At 42.7% G+C, this 17386-nt stretch overlaps 1 protein-coding gene across 1 annotated transcript; it reads left to right on the top strand.

Moving 5' to 3' along the window:
• The first annotated feature begins 14310 nt into the window (after positions 1–14310).
• Positions 14311–16959, top strand: LOC149842110 (E3 ubiquitin-protein ligase WAV3-like). Its single transcript, XM_089998911.1, has 2 exons — positions 14311–14828; positions 14965–16959. The coding sequence occupies exons 1-2, from the start codon at positions 14370–14372 to the stop codon at positions 16690–16692; spliced, it is 2187 nt and encodes a 728-aa protein (XP_089855037.1). The 5' UTR covers positions 14311–14369; the 3' UTR covers positions 16693–16959.
• The last annotated feature ends 427 nt before the right edge of the window (positions 16960–17386 follow it).

The following is a 17386-nucleotide window of genomic DNA, read 5'->3' as shown; positions in this document are numbered from 1 at the left end:
TAGTGTTCAAATTCTATTACTTTCAGTTTTGGAATAGGGATGGCAGTGGACCGGGGAGGGGGTGTGGGACAAGGTCTCCACCCCCGCCCCATCTCAAAATCCTCCCCTCCATCCCCGTCTCCATTCCTGCAGGGGTTTTGATTTTAACCTTCATCCCCGCCTCCATCCTCCTTTCATGTCCTCCATCCCCAGTCCAAATGGGTCGAGGTGGGGTGGGGCCCCGTTTTTCCTCGATCCACTGCCATCCCTAAAGAAGGATCGGGGATGGAGCGGTGCAGGGCAAGGCGGGGATTGGAGGTGGGGATGGGGCAGAGAAAAGTGCAAGTCCATCCCCGCCTCCATCGCCACACAGGTTTTGATTTTAACCTACATCCCCATTTCATGTCCTCCATCCCCGGTCTAAATGGGGCAAGGCAGGGCGGGGCCATGTTTTGCCCCGGTCCACTGCCATCCCTATTTTGGAACAATGTTTTTTCTTTCTCGGTAAACAAACCAGCTCGAACTTGGTGTGTTTAGCTCAAGCTTATCATGAGCTCGAGCTCAGTTTGACTTCACTACAATAATGAGCTGAGTTTGAACACCTCATGTTTGGTTTGCTCAGCTCATTTCTCAATCTGACTTTCCACTATGAAAAAATTCACCCATGTTTCTCCATCGGTTTAGTTGGAGAAGCTTTTCGTATATACAGATGGTAAATTCATACAAAAAATATATATGAGCATTTCATATGAAACTTTTGTTTCATTTGGAATAGCATGACAAGATTCTAGTGTTCACACTTCATATAGAAATTTCTCATTCTTGGTATTATTTTAATGAAATGCATTTTTGCTATTAAAATACTAAAAAATAAAAATTTATTAATTAAAAATTGTGACCTCATGTTTTATTTCTTGTTTTTTTTTCTTGAACTTGTGAATCAAACTCGCATCACATATCTTCTTATCGATGTATCTTTGTAACATCATTCTACAGATGTCCAAACTAAACACCATAAAACCCCAAATTGCCCCAACAAAAAGACATAGGAGTTTTTTCCCGCTTTTAAATGTATGTGTGGATCCACATATGGATCCCTAAAATTTTAAAAAGAAAAACCTAGTAAATTTGAAAATGGTTTTGGATTCAAAGTGGCTTTGGATTTTGAAAAGAACGAGAGATGTGAAGTTTGCTCTTCAAACTGAGTGCCTTTCCTCTTTCACTGAGCATGGATCAGCTGTACCACGGGATCAAAATCCTTGATAATTGGGTCGTGACTTGCAGGATGGCTCATATCTCATACTTCAATCCTATAAAAATGCGAGGTTGATGAGATTATGAAACAAAGACAAATATATGAAATTAAAGATAAACACATATTAAATAAAATAAAATAAATAAATAAATAAGAAGAAGAAAGTGATCTCACCACAGGCTTTAGGTAACCCACATAAGGTATCAACTTAGACGGGTGACAAATTTGACAGTACCCTGTAAAGCAAAATGCTTAAGAAGATTTGGATTCAACGGAATGGATCTTAAGACAAGTGATCTACAATTAAATTTGGCAAGTAGATTCGACAAAATGAAGATACTTAAGTTGGTTAGGTTCTCAATGTGACATGACTTCCTTACTATAGTTCTAGATTGTTGAACTAAATTAGTTGATCTATATTTATAGATTTTGAGACGGGTATGAATCATAATTTTATTGGTTTGAATATGATTGGATGAGAATGTTGCATGGTACAATCTTATTAGTTAATGTCTATAAGGCTATTTCCTATTGATTGGAACAACCTTACTTAGATGCTAAGGTTTTTTAAACTATGATGAGTTTTTGAGATTCATTATAATGCTGTCTAGGTTTATTGAATAGTTTCTAAACGTTTTATAGGAGATGAATAACTTATCTCTAAGATAATGAGAAAAAATTCAAGGTCGTGTATGATGCTTTTAAAAGCTTTTTATGAATTGAATAGAGAAATTTTAGATTTTTACTTTTCAAATGGGTAACACTTTAGATCTATTATAATATGCTAACTTATTTTGACTATAACTCTTTATAGAGCGTCAGTCAGATTGAGACAAAGTTTGATGTGTTAGAAAACTAAGATTCTTTATTTAATTTATCTTTTAAGTTTAAAACTAAATTCAATAGTTTTTATGATAAAAAATATATTCGAAGTGGGCATTACCTAAAAACAGAACTTTTGACATGTTACCTTGTTTTTTGTCATAACTCTTTACTCCAATGTCGAATTGACCTGACTTTTGTCTTATTTGAAAGCTAAGTTTTTCTAATTTAATTCATCTTTTGGTCAAAACCCTTAGAGAATATGGTTTTGAAAGTAAAAAATATACTTTAATTTAATTTTAAATTGAAAATAACTCAAAACAATTTTTTCAAAGAGATTGTTCAAAAGACTATTTGGTCAAAATCAGGTGTCTATACCGTAAAAAATGGTGGTTTTTATCCTCACCCTATTTATTTTCTCAAGCATCAAACACTCCCAAAAGAAGTCACAAGGGGTTTGACACAGTGGGAGGGAGACTTGTCTACTAGGTTGGTGACCAGGGTTCCATTCTCATGACAGTTAACCCCTTGCATATAAGAAAGGGCAAGGGCATTATACACTTTGCTCGGCAACTTCTTGAGGGCAAAGGTGTGCAACAGATTTACACCATTGAGATCATAAGTATGTCAAGCATAGCCACCATGACTAGGTCTCCCATGGTTACCCCGTTCCTCATAGGGTTGAGCATTGGCCCAGCCTGGCCCGTTGATCGAGCCAGCCCGGTTCTTAATAAGCTCAGGTTTGAAGAGAAGCCTATGGCCCGGCCAATTGGCCCAACAGGCCAATGTGAAGCCAGTCAAGTTCGGCCCGGCCTGACTCAATCTTACAATACATAAATGCTTGACTGAAATTATGAGTTAACGAGAGAATAGCAAGTTCCCATGCAATTAATTCCTAATTAGTGCAACTAATTAGGTAAATAATAATAATAATTAATAAATAGCAAGTTTTCATGCCACTAATTAAGTAAATAATAATAGTTATCCAAGTTACTGTGTAATACTTAATTTTTGAAAATTTTATATTATGAAAAATTAATAAATAACTCAGGCCCGAGCAGGGTCGGCTTGGCGCATCGGACTGCTGGGCCATTTGCCCACCCCTAGTTTGCACTCTCAAAACTAAGGATGCCTTTAAACTCGACTCTGTATGCCAAGCTAATCCTTTGTAAGCTTGTTTTTTGAGGATTGAATCGACGTTGGTTTGTTTCACAAAATATGAGAAATATCTAAAAAACAAGGCAACTTCATCACAAGGCCGCGTATAAAAAAAGATAAAAATTTTCAATCTTATAAACGTGCCTCGATGGCGTTGTATCCTGTTTCTTAGAAAGAGAGCAGATTGCCAACTAATTAGTTACCGTACTTTTATAATTGGTAAAAGTTTTAGGGCACTGCCCCCAAGCCCCAAACCCCAAAGCTAAACTCTCCGAAACCCAATTTAGGCTTAAAAAAAAACCCTATCGTGCTCCTTCCTTCTCAACCTGTATTCTCTCACATGGTTCTGGTTTGAAAGAAGGGAAAGAAGAGAACCCATCAAAAGGAATTCTCTTTCCACCCCGGGATTCTCACATGGTTCTTGCTTGAAAGAGGGAAAAGAAGAGAACCCATCAAAGGGAATCCTCTTCCCAACCTGCAAATTACCACGACCAACCACCAAATGGCGTTGGTGCCGTGCCCTCAACTCATTCAATTCCCCTCTGCACACCCAACATCCGTAGAATTCCCAAGAGAAAGAGTCACGCCATCGACTCCAAGGGTCAAAACATCGACATCCATCTGCTGCAGCAACCAAGATGCCAGGCTCGAGGCGGAGCTGAGGGCGGAGACGATGAAGCACAGAGTCTCCGGGCTTCAGAGGACGGAAGCCATGAAGAAAAGCAGGGCCCTTCTGTTCGGTGCCCTGTGCGAGCACGTGGGTATCAGAGCGGAGGATATGAGGAAGAGATGGGCGAGCCTCAACGACTCAGAGAAGGCAGACTGCCTCAAGAGCTTCCTGGCAGAGTGGGGTGCCCGTTTTCACCCTCTGTCCCTCAAATCGGTAAGGTTGATGGTTGATGAGCATGTCTCTGAAGGGTACCCTTCTCCTCCTCCTGCTTCTCAGCCATCCCCATTATTATCTTTTGATGCTCTGCAGAGGCTGAAGGATTTCCTGTCTATTGGCAATAACTAGTTTACTTTCTGCTTTTTCATCTGTTTTTACGGGCACCATCTTCAAGTTGGTGAGTTACTATGCGTGTATTTATTGGACTCTGGTAAGAAGTAAAGATGTTGGGTGTACAATGTGTTATTTAATTTGATAGGATAAGAATCCTGGATTTTTTTTGTGATCACATTTCTGTTCAATTATTGTATAGGGCAGAAATATGATATCTTTTCTCGTCATGCTTTGATCCTTTCCTCTTTTCTTTTCTTTTTTTTCCTTGCTTTTCTTTTTTATGTGATTCTGCATCTGCCACAATCAACAAAACAATTGATCCCTTGTATGTGAACGCATTGAGTTCTGACAAGAAAGCAAATGACTAGTCTTACCCTTGGAATTGCTTGGTCTCGCTCAATTTTTAGTGAGAGTTGTTATCTCTACTCCCCCTTGTTCATCAAACTTGTTGATTTCTGACAAGAAAAGAAATGATGAGTCTTGCTCTTGGAATCGCTTGGTCTCGCTCAGTTTTTAGTGAGAGTTATCTCTACTCCCCCTTGTTCATCAAACTTGTTGATTTCTGACAAGAAAGGAAATGATAAGTCTTGCTCTTGGAATCGCTTGGTCTTGCTTGTTGTTGGTGAGGGTTGTTAGTTTACTTCTACTCTTCTTCCCATTTGTGACTCGTGAAATCACTGTTGATGGTTAGAGAAATTATTGTTGAAGAGTGCCGAACTTTATCATTGCATGTGATGCATATTTTTTTCAGAAGTAGATATCTGGATATTGGTTTTAGGAAAAAATCAACCATCTATAGCAGGCCATGACTACAATCGATGTTGGTACAGGGCTAGAGATCCTTGTTATTCTGCCTTCATTGAATCGAGATCTATTTAATAGTTTTCAAAGAGGAAAAAGAAATCACAACACTGTGACATAAAAAATCACTATCTCTGGCACCCATTACTTATTCAATCATTAAGGGCCCCAGTTTTATTGTTTTTAATCCCATTTTTGCCCCACTTTCATTGTTTTAAATGTTAGACAGCACCATATGAACAACTTTGAGGCACATGGGCAGTGTACATTTATAAGGGCCCTCCTACCTCCCTCATGCATTGTTTTGAAAATTCAAAAAACAAAGCCTTTGAAGTTTGAACCAAACCAAACCTGCATTCCCTAGTCAAAGGACCATTTATGATAAATTAATTATTAAGATAAAAGGATGCTAGTTGAGGGGTATATTCTCTGCACAATTATCTCCCAACTATCTTCTTAAACTTTAATCATGGCTGTTGGTTGTCCTAACAGTTGCTAGTTTCCTTACCTGCACATGATTCAGCCACCATGGTGAAGGATGAGGATGTACTGATGAGAGAGACGGCCATAATTGTGGCCCTCTTCTCGAACGTTGTGGTGGCACCCATGAGGCTGGGGGTACTTATGCCAGTTTCTTGCACCATGACTTCCAGAATTGAATTGGGAAAGTTGAATATCTGTCCCTCATTGCTTGAGTTCTTTTACATAAACAGTTCGAACTCAATCAATTAACTAATTCCTTATGATATATAAATTTTACATCTGATATAGTCAGATTTGGACTGTTACTGGTTTGGATCTGAAATCCTCATGCCAAATGTTACCTGTTTGGCTAAGCACACTGGAAGAACTAATCGATAGTTAGTCATTCAAATATCTCAACAAAATCCTATATATTTACATCACTAGCGTTGGGTTATGAGAATGACTTCAGAAAAGATTCAACACCCATGAAACAAAATGGCATTTTCCATTCTTAGATGCTGTCAGATTTCAATTCCCAACCTTGTTGGTGTTGGAAAAAGAAGTGTGTATTCAAGCTGCATAGATTGTTTTTTAATAGTTATTTTCAATAAACAAAATATGTCATTAAACCTCTTTCTTTTATAAAAAAAAATGTGAATTCATTTTATAAGCTGTAAGGTTGAGCCTAATGCAAATGTTTGATGTAATCATCCCTTGATAAAAGATTTCACTCGTGTCCACACAGTTTTTATATATTATGTATCAGTTTTGGGATACTCGTTTAATATGCATTTCATCCCAATTACTTGGCCAAATAATTGTCAACATTTTTTTATAAACTTTTTCATATTTATGAAAACCATGGATTTTTTTATTTTAGAAGTTTTTGCAATGACCTTGATAGTCAGTGGTATGATTAGTGTTTAGATTGGGTGAAGATGAAGATCTCAATAATATCATCAGTCTGGATAAGGTGAAAAATAGTTAGGTTTGTCTTTTTAGGAAAATAAATTTACATAATTGATTAGGAATAGTTTTAGTCTTACTTCAAGCTAAACTTTTCCTTATTGGCTCTTGGGAACGGGAATCAGAATTAGGAAGTGGTTATTTCAAATTTTTAGAGGATTTAGAAATCCGAAAGCGAGTAAGAAGCTGTATGCAGAATCGATATGTAAATTTGTATGACCATAAGAATCGAGATTTCTGAACGATTTCAGCCATGCGAGTCAGAATTTCCATTTAAACGAATAGGGATCCCCATCTCAAGAGAATCAATATTCCTGAAGGAATTGGGATTCCCAGTCATGGGAATCGAGACTCAGCCTGAGTAGGAAATGAGATTCTCATATCATGAGAATCTGGATTCCCATCACTGAGAATCATGGTTCTTGATCGATTCTAATTCTAATTTTTGGGAATCATGATTATCATTTGGTTGCCAATAAAAGCTGATGAAGCCATTATTTTTTTTCCTGTTTTTTTTTTTTACTGCTAAAGTATAAAAACATATGATATAACAGACTTTTTGGGTGGACCCTCTAGTCATTGCAGTAAGTTTACTGCAAACTCTGTGGATCTCAACATGGACGGCTGCATTAGAAATCATCAATAACATAATAATAATCCAAGTAGGCCTCAAGAGAAAGTACATAGATGCTTATGCAAATTGTGAAGATAAAAAAATGATCAACTTATATAGGAAGACATTATGTAACAAAACCACGTCCTTTCCATGTGAACCCATCCACCATTACCATGTTCATGACACTTCCAATCACGACCACATTGCCTAAACAACAAAATTAGTCCAACCTCCAAACATTAATTAACTCATGCAACAAGCAGTTGCAGCTGACCCACTTGTCTTGATCCATTTGGGTCTTGCCTTGGACCTCGTGAATGCAACATGCCCCTTGCCTATTTGTTGAATTTTGCCAAGGATGCAGATTAAGTGCCTGATTAAATTAACACCATATCTCAAATTGTTTAAGGTAAAGACACCATAATCTTGCCAAACAAAGGTGATCTTGGGATCTTCCATGTGGTTTGGTTCAATTATTTTATCTTTAGTGGGAGGAATTCAGGCTCAGATCATTAATCATAGAAAAGTATCAGACCCCATTATCCCCTCATCATTAAAATACTAATATGGTCCATTGATCCCTTCTTAATTCTTCTATTTTAGAACCCCCCACTTGTTTCTATTGGGGCAAGTCAAAAAGTGGGGGCTCAGTTTGGTACCTAAACAAACAAGATCTTTGGGATCTAACAAGCAGCAGCCCATGGTGTGCGTCCAAAGGCAAAAGCATGTGTCTCTCTTGGACCCCCCGCATTTATTTATTCTTTATCAAATACTGTTTTATCTCATTTATTAGTTCTAATAATTGACAAGGAAAACAAAAACTGACATAAATATCGAGATGTGCAAAATGAAAAGCATTGAGGGATGGCTTGAATTGAAGATAACCGTTGAGGGTGGTGATGGATGGGTCCCACCTCTCTAGCAAACGTACAATTTGGTCACACGCGAGATTGGTGGTGAGCTGATGCTTTTCGAAAAATAATATTAAAATTGTATTTTAGTTTGATTGGAATATAAGAAAACAAAGACTGAAAAAAAATTGAAATTTCATTGTCTGGTTTTTACTTGTTCAACGCTAGCTTGGACGGTCCAACAGCTAACTGACCCACCATGGAAGGTGATGCTGACGTGTTGCGCCGGATGCTGCGGGGCCCTCCACGTCACATCATGCCGTGATCGACGTGGATAACGATGTGGTCTCTTTGCCACGTTTAAAGAAAATTACAGTGTCAACAGGTTATTTTGACACCTCTCTCTCTCTCTCTCTCTCTCTCTCTCTCTCTATATATATATATATATATATATATATATATATATATATATATATATATATATATATATATATATATATAGAGAGAGAGAGAGAGAGAGAGAGAGAGAGAGAGAGAGAGAGAGAGAGAGAGAGAGAGAGAGAGGTTAAGCTAAGGGATTAGCCGCACCATGAAAGTTTGGCCTAATGGAATGGGACCTTGGCTGCTAGGCAAGAAGTCTAGGTTCAAATCTCATGGGTGTCACTCTTTGCCGAAAACATCGCAACTCCATGAGGGCGAGAGGTAAGCTCACAAAGTTTTACGTTACGTTGTCAGGACAGTGATTGTAAGTAATACAGCAGTGCCACTCTAGGTCTCTGATTTTGGAGGTCGTATCAAAAAGCTAACGGTAACCCCAACATGATTCGACTCTAAACTTATTTCTTGCCAGACAAAGACTTCAACTATTTATTATATATTATACTATCTAATATAAAACAAGAAAAATATTAACAATGCTCGAATGTACGGTACCTCTAATAGAAACAGCCAATTCCATCTCGACAATTTTTTTTTTTTTATGGATCAAGCCCTATGGATATGATATATATGATTTGTTTAGTCCAAAATATGATTTATATTATCATATTGGGCTGTATAAGAATTTTTGAAAGGCTGAAGAATTCAATGGTCCACAATGTGTCAAAATTTTATGATTCAGAAAAACAGATTTTGATGTTGAAAACTGTTGGTCAGTGTGTTCCTTGATAAGTGGACTACGCTGAACGCATCTATAGAGATATAGATTCATCAAATAAAGCTCAATTTAGCTAGCGATTATGGCACTTTAGAGTGTAGCCAATATTTTTCCTGTAAAATGTTTCCAAATTATATCTATCGCTACTTAACAAGCTTATACAAGCATGACCGACCGAATCACTTCTTAATCGTGTTCGGCTTGTCAAAAGCTATTTTACGAGTGAACCATCATCATGCTTTAACAGTGACCAACAGATGCCCATGAGCCAGTACTCGCTGGCAGCACGAGCCAGTGCACTGTGCCCATCATGGACACCATCTTAAGCGGTCCATGATATGGACAGTCTGACGTTGAGAATATGATTAGGGATTCAAGTGGGTCGGATCTATGGTAGATCTTTTCCAAATTTTGGCTGTTTTGGATTTGGCTTCTCATGTATTTAACTGTTCCGGATTAGGGATGACACTAGACTAGAGCAGAGGCAAGGGACAAAGTCTCTACCTTCATCCCGTCTCAAAATTTTACCATCCATCCACACCTTCATCCTGACACGGGTTTTGATTTTAACCTTCATCCTCATTTCATATCCTTCACCCTCGGTCCAAATGGGGCGAGGTGGGGCAAGACTTCATTTTTTTTTATTTTTCCACCGTTGCCGCCTTCTGCCGTTAGTGGAAAGAGATGAAGAAGAAGAGAGAAATGAGATTTTGCATGGCTTATTAGAGGAAAGAAAGATAGAGATTCTAGAAAAGGTTTTACCTTAGGATTAAGAATAGAATATATATAAGATTTTATAATATGTATAAAGGTATAATAATAATAATTTCTTTAATGAGGAGGGTAAGAGTAAGTCCATCTGTGCGGGTTTTGATTTTAACCTCCATCTTCAGTTCCATTCCCCATTTTATGTCTTTCATCCCCGATCCAAGAGGAGGTGGGGGCAGTGATCTAATCTGTTGGAATCCTTAAATAAAAGGACGTGGACCTCGGGTTACTATGGACGGGATGGTGCCGTTTTGGTCTTGCATGATAAATGGGTCCGCCACCTTGAAATTCTCAGGCCATCACTGTCACCGGTGGGGGTTCCCACGCAAATGGGATGTACACAGATCTCATCATTTTGAAATAGGATGGGTTTCATTGTATATTCAATCCTAACCATCCAGCAGAACCATCTAGCCGTTGATTGGATGGGATGGAACCCATCATCCAAAAATCACAATCAGAAAAGGACGCTATCTTATCTTTAATCCAGCCTTCCCAACTATCCTTATTAATGTTGGTCCATAAAATAATACGGAACCGGTAAGCCAATGTTGACAAATAAACTCAAATAGAATCATTTTGACTTGCTTTATTTTAAAACTAAAAAGAATCAATAACGCAAAAAAAGAAGAAGTATAAAATGAGTCAGCCTTGATTCACGGTGTATTGGGCTGATTCGACCCGATACAGCAGAACCAGGGCTGAATCGGCCGATTCGGATCCATGTCGAGGACATTGCTTGCCAGTTGCCACCCGCTTGGGACAAATGTGATCAGCCAATCAAACGGGACAATGCTAATCTCCAATTAGATGAGTTGGTGACATTTTATAAATCAGGTGAAGTATTAATGAGTACTGGTTTTGAAAAATGGGTCCAAATTCAATGCGAAAATCAGGCCATGGATCGAAGTAGGTTGTGTCCTATTACGTCGGGTTCAAAAATGCCCACATCCAGGCTTCGAACCGTTTATCACGTAACGTGGCACCCAAACCTACCATAAAAATGTTAACCCTAGATATCTAATTGGGTCCATACTTGATTATTGCTTAAATCAAATCGGCCACCGGATCAAACCCTGCTGGCCAAGGGTGTGGCCATAGCTTTCAGAGGTGGGCCATGTAAGACAGGGTAGTCTTGGGGCTCCATCCGGGGTTTTCCTCGCTTCGGCAAGGGTTCTTAGTCATTAAAAAAAAGACATTATAAATAGTGAGCCCCAAGTATAAGTCGTTTAGATAGGATAAGGTTGTTCATCTTTTTGAAAACGTGAGGACATCTTGGGACTATCAGAAACAAACTTGAGTCCGGGTTGTGGATCCCCCAGTAAAGAGCTTGTTCCAACTCATAAAATAGGCTTGACAACACTAACACAATCATCAGCTGTTAGTCTTGGCTCAGCTCATTCGGATAGTTAGTAGTAATAAATATATTTTATATATAACTTATATAACATAACACTATAACATAAACAGTTGACCTGTTTGGCAGTGGCTTGCAATCAATGGGTTTAGAGTTCAAATCCTATGCCACCCAACTTTGAAATAATATAATTTTTTACATAAATAAGTGAGCTTGAGTTATACTATTAATTCCAACTTTGAAACAAGTGCATTTTCTTGCAAACAAGCCCACTCATTTAATTCAAGATAATCATGAGCTGCAGCTCGGCTCAACTTGCCACAAAAACAAGGAGCACTTGAACACTTCATGTTTGGTTCATTTATGACGAGAGAGAGAGAGAGCTTGGACAAGTTTTTTTATTTATTTATACGGAGAAACCGCTTTCAAGAACAGAGACTTAGCCACGCTAGTTGGTTCTGCCTACCATACTGTCACTGTTTTGGCTGACTTACTCCTTACCTCCACAGAGTAGCTTAGTTTCTGCTTGGAGCTGAGCTTGAATACCTCATGTTGGATTCATTGGGCTCATTTACCAGAAGGAGAGAAAGAGAGAGAAACCAGAGATGATTGAGGGCTACTTGTTTTTGTTTTTCTTTTAATTGAGAAAAACTTCAGGATTAATGGGGTTAGGAAATGGGAGCAAAAAACAATGATGTCTAGGGATGGCAGTGGACCCGGGTGGGAGCCGGGGACAAGGTCTCCACCCCCGCCCCGTCTTAAAATTCAGGCCCCCATTCTGGCACAGGTTTGAATTTTAACCTCCATCCCTGCCTCCATTCCTGTTTTATGTCCTCCATCCCCAGTTCAAACGGGGCCGGGAAAAACTTAAGTTCATGATCCCTACCTCCATACCTGCACGGGTTTTGATTCTAACCTCATCCTCACCTCCATCCGGGTTTCATGTCCCATCCTTGGTCCCAGGGATGGCAGTGGGGCGGGGCGGGGGACAAGGTCTCCACCCCCGCCCCGCCTCCTCAACGGGGATGGATTTTATCCTCCACCCCTGCCTTCATCCCCGTTTCATGTCCTCCATCCCCGGTTCAAACGGGGATTAGGCAGGGCGGGGCGGGGATATTGCAGGAAAAAGTGGTCGGGGGGGGGATGGGGCGGGGAAAAGTGCAGGTCCATCCCCGCCTCCACCCCTGGACGGGGATGGATTTTAACGTCCGTGCCTCGATCCCTGTTTCATACCCTTCATCCCCGGTCCAAACGGGATGAGGCAGGGCGGGGCTCCGCTTTCCCCGGGTCCACTGCCATTCCTAATATTGTCAGTGTGGTATCGGCCCTGAATCATTATGCTGCCGATTCAGCTGATCGGCTCAAAAAGAATAAAAAAATATTTTATGTCAATCATTACGTGACACATGTTAAAACAATCAAATTAATTTAAAACTAATATTTAAAAAAAAAACAGTATTTTTTACATGTATTAAAAATTAACCGTATCGTATCGTCCCTGCAGCGTATTGAAATTCTTTCAATACGATGCGTATCGGCCGATTCTGATAACATTAAAAGTGAAGGTGGGTAGGAACCAGGAAATTACACTTACGCCCCCTACCCCTTCGTAATGTAGAATCTCAAGGCAGCCCTATCTAATGAAAAAGGTGCTGGGCCATCGCAACTAATACTACTACTACTACTACCAGTAGGGGGTTTACGTTATCTTCACGTTAACAGTACACTCCCAAAGTTATTTGACCGTTATAGCCTCACATCTCGAAGCAAACCCCATTAAAATACTAACCTGACAGTTGACTTGATCCCATCTACCTCCATAACTTTTATCGCACAACGCGCCCCCCTTCAATTATCATCAGCCATTCAGCAACCCCCACAGTCAAACCTCCAGTTCCATGACTCGGACAAGAACACACTCAACTCGGTTACACAACCCGAGTCACGAGTCGTCTGCATGCTGGTATTTCTAATGCAGTGCGAAAACCGAGACGCATCAGGACATACCAAAACAGAACCTAAAGCCTACAGCATACGGTCTACAGGCTTTTCTGGTTATGAACTAATTGTGGTTGGGTTGAGGACGTGTAGGCTGAGCCTGAGTCAGAGTCAGAGTCTTTTTATTTAAGTCTGGGCTGGGCTGTAAAAGCTTTATAGGAGTTGACGACGCCGAGCGCCGTCCCGACGATCGATGACGGCTTACGTCAGCAGGCGTTATTTTTATTTTTAACTTAACCCCTACACGGCGATTACCCGCGGTGGAAGTTAAGTAAAAACGCGTAACGGCACGTGACTGTCCGAATTATTTTGTCTGAGGACACCTGTTGACACTGTCAAATCAACACACTGCACCGGACCGGAACGGTATCTGCCCGTTACGCCCAGCACCAGCTCAGCCGGAAGTAACCAGAATTCGATTCCTGGCGGGATGGATTTGGAAGAGATTCATATGATTCTATATGACGAGGGCCTACCAATTGTCTGGTGGGGGCTGCTAGTGTATGTCACCTTGTGTTGGGAAGTTGCAGGTTCAAAACCTAATGATATAATTGTATAACTGGTAGGGATCTGCCTAACACCTCAGCTTACCTCTAAAACAAAATATGACGAGTGCCAAGTTGGGTGTAGACTGCCACGTGTCTGTCAGGGTAGAGATGGAGATAATCACGAAGCCTGGCCTCGGATGCTTTTGTTGCTGGTCGGGGGAGGGCAAGAAAAGGTTTATACGTTACGGGCACGTGCCGGTTCACTGTTTTCGGGGGTTGGAGAGAGAGAGCAAAGGAGGGTGGTGTCTGCGATTTAAAACGCTTCTTCGGTTCTTCTTTTCTCTCCCTCCGTATCTTTTCCTCCTGGTGTTTTCGGGATCTCTTTTTGGGGTTTTAGAGAGAGAAAGAGAGAGGTGATTGTATCTTTCTTCTGTGAATCTTTATACACAACTCTCCACTCAGAATCCCTCCTTTTTGTACACTATTGCAGGGGATAAAATTAACTCGGTTGCAGGTAGAAGGGAAGGGAATAGAAAAGAAAAGGTGGAAAGAGAGAGGGAAAAGGCAGTAAGTTGGGGTGTGTCCTTCGTGTTCCTTTTGGAGAGAGAGAGAGAGAGAGAGAGAGAGAGAGAGAGAGAGAGAGAAGTTGGGGTGTGTCCTTCGTGTTCCTTTTGGAGAGAGAGAGAGAGATGGGGAGTGGGTGGAGGACCAGAGCGAAGAACGCTCTCGGACTGAGAGTCTGCACGACGATCCCTCGTGACCCGGATGAACAGCCCCCATTGGTATCATCAACGGCGACGTCAGACGCAGCCGATGCCGAACTCGCCTCCTCGAGCCCGAATCCAAGGGCGTGCATGAACCTAGGCCGGCTCACTGCCTCCATCAGCAGCAGCAGCAACCCACCAACGCCCAGGTTTCAATCCCCACCGGTCTCGACAAGCCACACGCTGAGATGCAAGACCGGCTTCTCGTCCACCTCTTCCACTCCGTCCAGCCCGAAATCCTCCTCCTCCACGCCTTCCTTCTTCAGCCCCCAACTCCAATGCAAGACCACCATGAGCTCTCGCATGGCTGACCTCTCCAACCCGTCTTCCCCGAGATCCCCCTCCCGATTCTCTCTCCTCAAGTCCTCCCTCCGTCTCACCAGAGTAAGCAAAATCCCATCCCCCAGAAAAACAGAAAATTTTCTCCTTTTCTTGTGGTTCCACCTTCTTACTTTACTATCTATCAATCGATTCATGATGATGGTATGATGGATCTAATCGTTTTTTGGTGGTGTTGCAGAGCAACTGTGGAATATGCATGCATAGCACCAAAACGAGTCAGGGAACGGCCATATTCACGGCAGAGTGCTCCCACTCGTTCCACTTCCCGTGCATCTCTGCTCATGTGCAGAAGCAACGATGCCTCGTCTGCCCTGTTTGTCAATTGAAATGGAAGGAGGTGCCGATGCTGCCTGGCCCAGCGCAGCAACAACAACAACAACCACCACCTCCGAGCCCCCGGAAACTGATGGAAGAGGTAAGGATTTACGACGACGACGAGCCGTTGCTCCGGTCGAACGGAGGAGCCCGGTTCAATCCCATCCCCGAGGTCCGCGAAGAGGAAGAAGAAGACGGGAATGCCGACGACGATGAGGAATTTAAAGGGTCCCACGTGAAGAGGGGGTACGACGAGAGGGAGAGGGAGGTGAGGGTGAGCTCGGCGCCGGAGACGGCGTTGGTCGGGGCGGGGAAAGGGTACGAGTGCTACGCGGTGGTGCTGCATGTGAGGGCTCCCCCGCCGATGAGAGACCCGAGCTGCCGGGCTCCGATCGACCTCGTCACCGTGCTCGACGTGAGCGGGAGCATGTCCGGAGCGAAGCTCCACATGATGAAGCGGGCGATGCGCCTCGTCGTCTCTTCGCTCGGATCCTCCGACCGCCTCTCCATCGTCGCATTCTCCTCCTCCTCCAAGCGGCTGTTCCCTCTCCGCCGAATGACCGCCCAGGGCCAGCGCGCCGCCCGCCGGGTCGTCGATCGGCTCGTCTGCAGCCAAGGGACGTGCGTTCCGGAGGCACTGCGCAAGGCCGCAAAAGTGCTCGAGGACAGGCGGGATCGCAACCCCGTCGCCAGCATCATGCTTCTATCGGACGGCCACGATGAGTCCTCCGCCACCGCCGGTGCTCCTCCGTCGAAGACGACGACGACTCCGACTCGGTTCGGCCACGTTGAGATCCCGGTTCACGCGTTCGGGTTCGGAGGATCGGGCGGGGAGGGCGAGGACGCGTTCGCTCAGTGCGTCGGGGGGCTGCTCAGCGTCGTCGTTCAGGATCTGCACCTCCAGATTCGGTGCTCCGGCTGCTACGTCGACGGCGTCTACTCGTGGCAGGACCGGCCGCGGGTCCTCCTCCACCGATCCGGATCCCGAACCATCCGTCTCGGCGATCTCTACGCCAAGGAGGATAGGGAGATCCTGGTGGAGGTGAGGGTCCCCGCCGGCGCCGTCCCCGGAAACCAGGCTTTATCGGTGAGGTGCTGCTTCAGGGATCCGGTGACCCAGCAGCCCGTCTACGGCAGGGAGCAGGTTCTGGTCCTCCCAAGCATGCAGCCGACCCGAACCGGTTCTCTCAAGGTCGAGTTCCTCAGGAACCGGTTCCAGACGACTCGAGCGGCTGCTCAGGCGAGCCAACTCGTCGAGCTTGGAGACCTCGGCTCGGCTCATCAGGTCCTTGTGGCGGCTCACTCGGCCCTGATGAAATCATCACCGTCCGTATCGACTGACGAGCATCGCCGAGCACTGGAAGCTGAGCTGGCTCAGGTTAACTGGCGGCGTGACCAACACCAGCAGCAGCGCCAGAGGGGGAGGAGGCATGAGAACGAGTGGGCTTCTTCGGCACACGAGGACGCCATAGATGCCCTCACGCCGATATCGGCTTGGCGCACTGCCGAGCGGCTCGCCAAGGTGGCTATCATGAGGAAGTCGATGAACCGGGTTAGCGATCTACATGGTTTCGAGAATGCGAGATTTTGAGGGCGTGGCACGTGTCAACCAATGGGGATGTGGGTAATGATGATGATGATTACCATGATCAATGATATGATGATGACATTGTTGATATGATGGGTCACCATTTTTAAACAATTAAAAATTTAAAATACAGATGCCCATATAAGGAAATAGTTATCCCATCACATCTTTGATTTAGTTATAAGGTAATAATAAAGGATAATAATTAGGAGTGGAGAGGATGGATGGTGATATGATGATGGGCAGATGTTGGGTTGGATGTATTGCAAAGGACAAAGACAAGGAAAATATATCTGTTTGAATCGGGGATAAAGGAAAGGAAAAAATGATGATGATGAAGCAATGATTTGTTTTCAATGTTTTTATTTTTTATTTTATTTTGTACAATCACCTCCAAATCTTTTTTTATCTTTTTTTTTGTTTTGGGGTACCTTTTCGATCGAGACAGAGACTTACGTCACTCTGTATTCCTACTTCTGATGCACACATACCTTAAATAATATAAACAAAAAGCCCCCCCCTCCTCCTCTTCTTTGTTTTTTAAAGAACAGACCAACAAAGCCATAAAGGAGCCGTTGGCTTTTAGATAAACTTTTCTTTTTCTCTTTTTGTTGCTTTGATTTGATTCTGTTGGGAGTTGGGGACGACTTGGGCACTACAAAAAATTTCACTTTGGTACTAAAATCGCGCCACTAAA

The sequence above is a fragment of the Nuphar pumila genome, chromosome 3, assembly GCF_984573655.1.
Source record: "Nuphar pumila chromosome 3, dmNupPumi1.hap1.1, whole genome shotgun sequence".
Lineage (NCBI taxonomy): Eukaryota > Viridiplantae > Streptophyta > Magnoliopsida > Nymphaeales > Nymphaeaceae > Nuphar > Nuphar pumila.
This window is presented reverse-complemented; position numbering and strand designations above follow the sequence as displayed.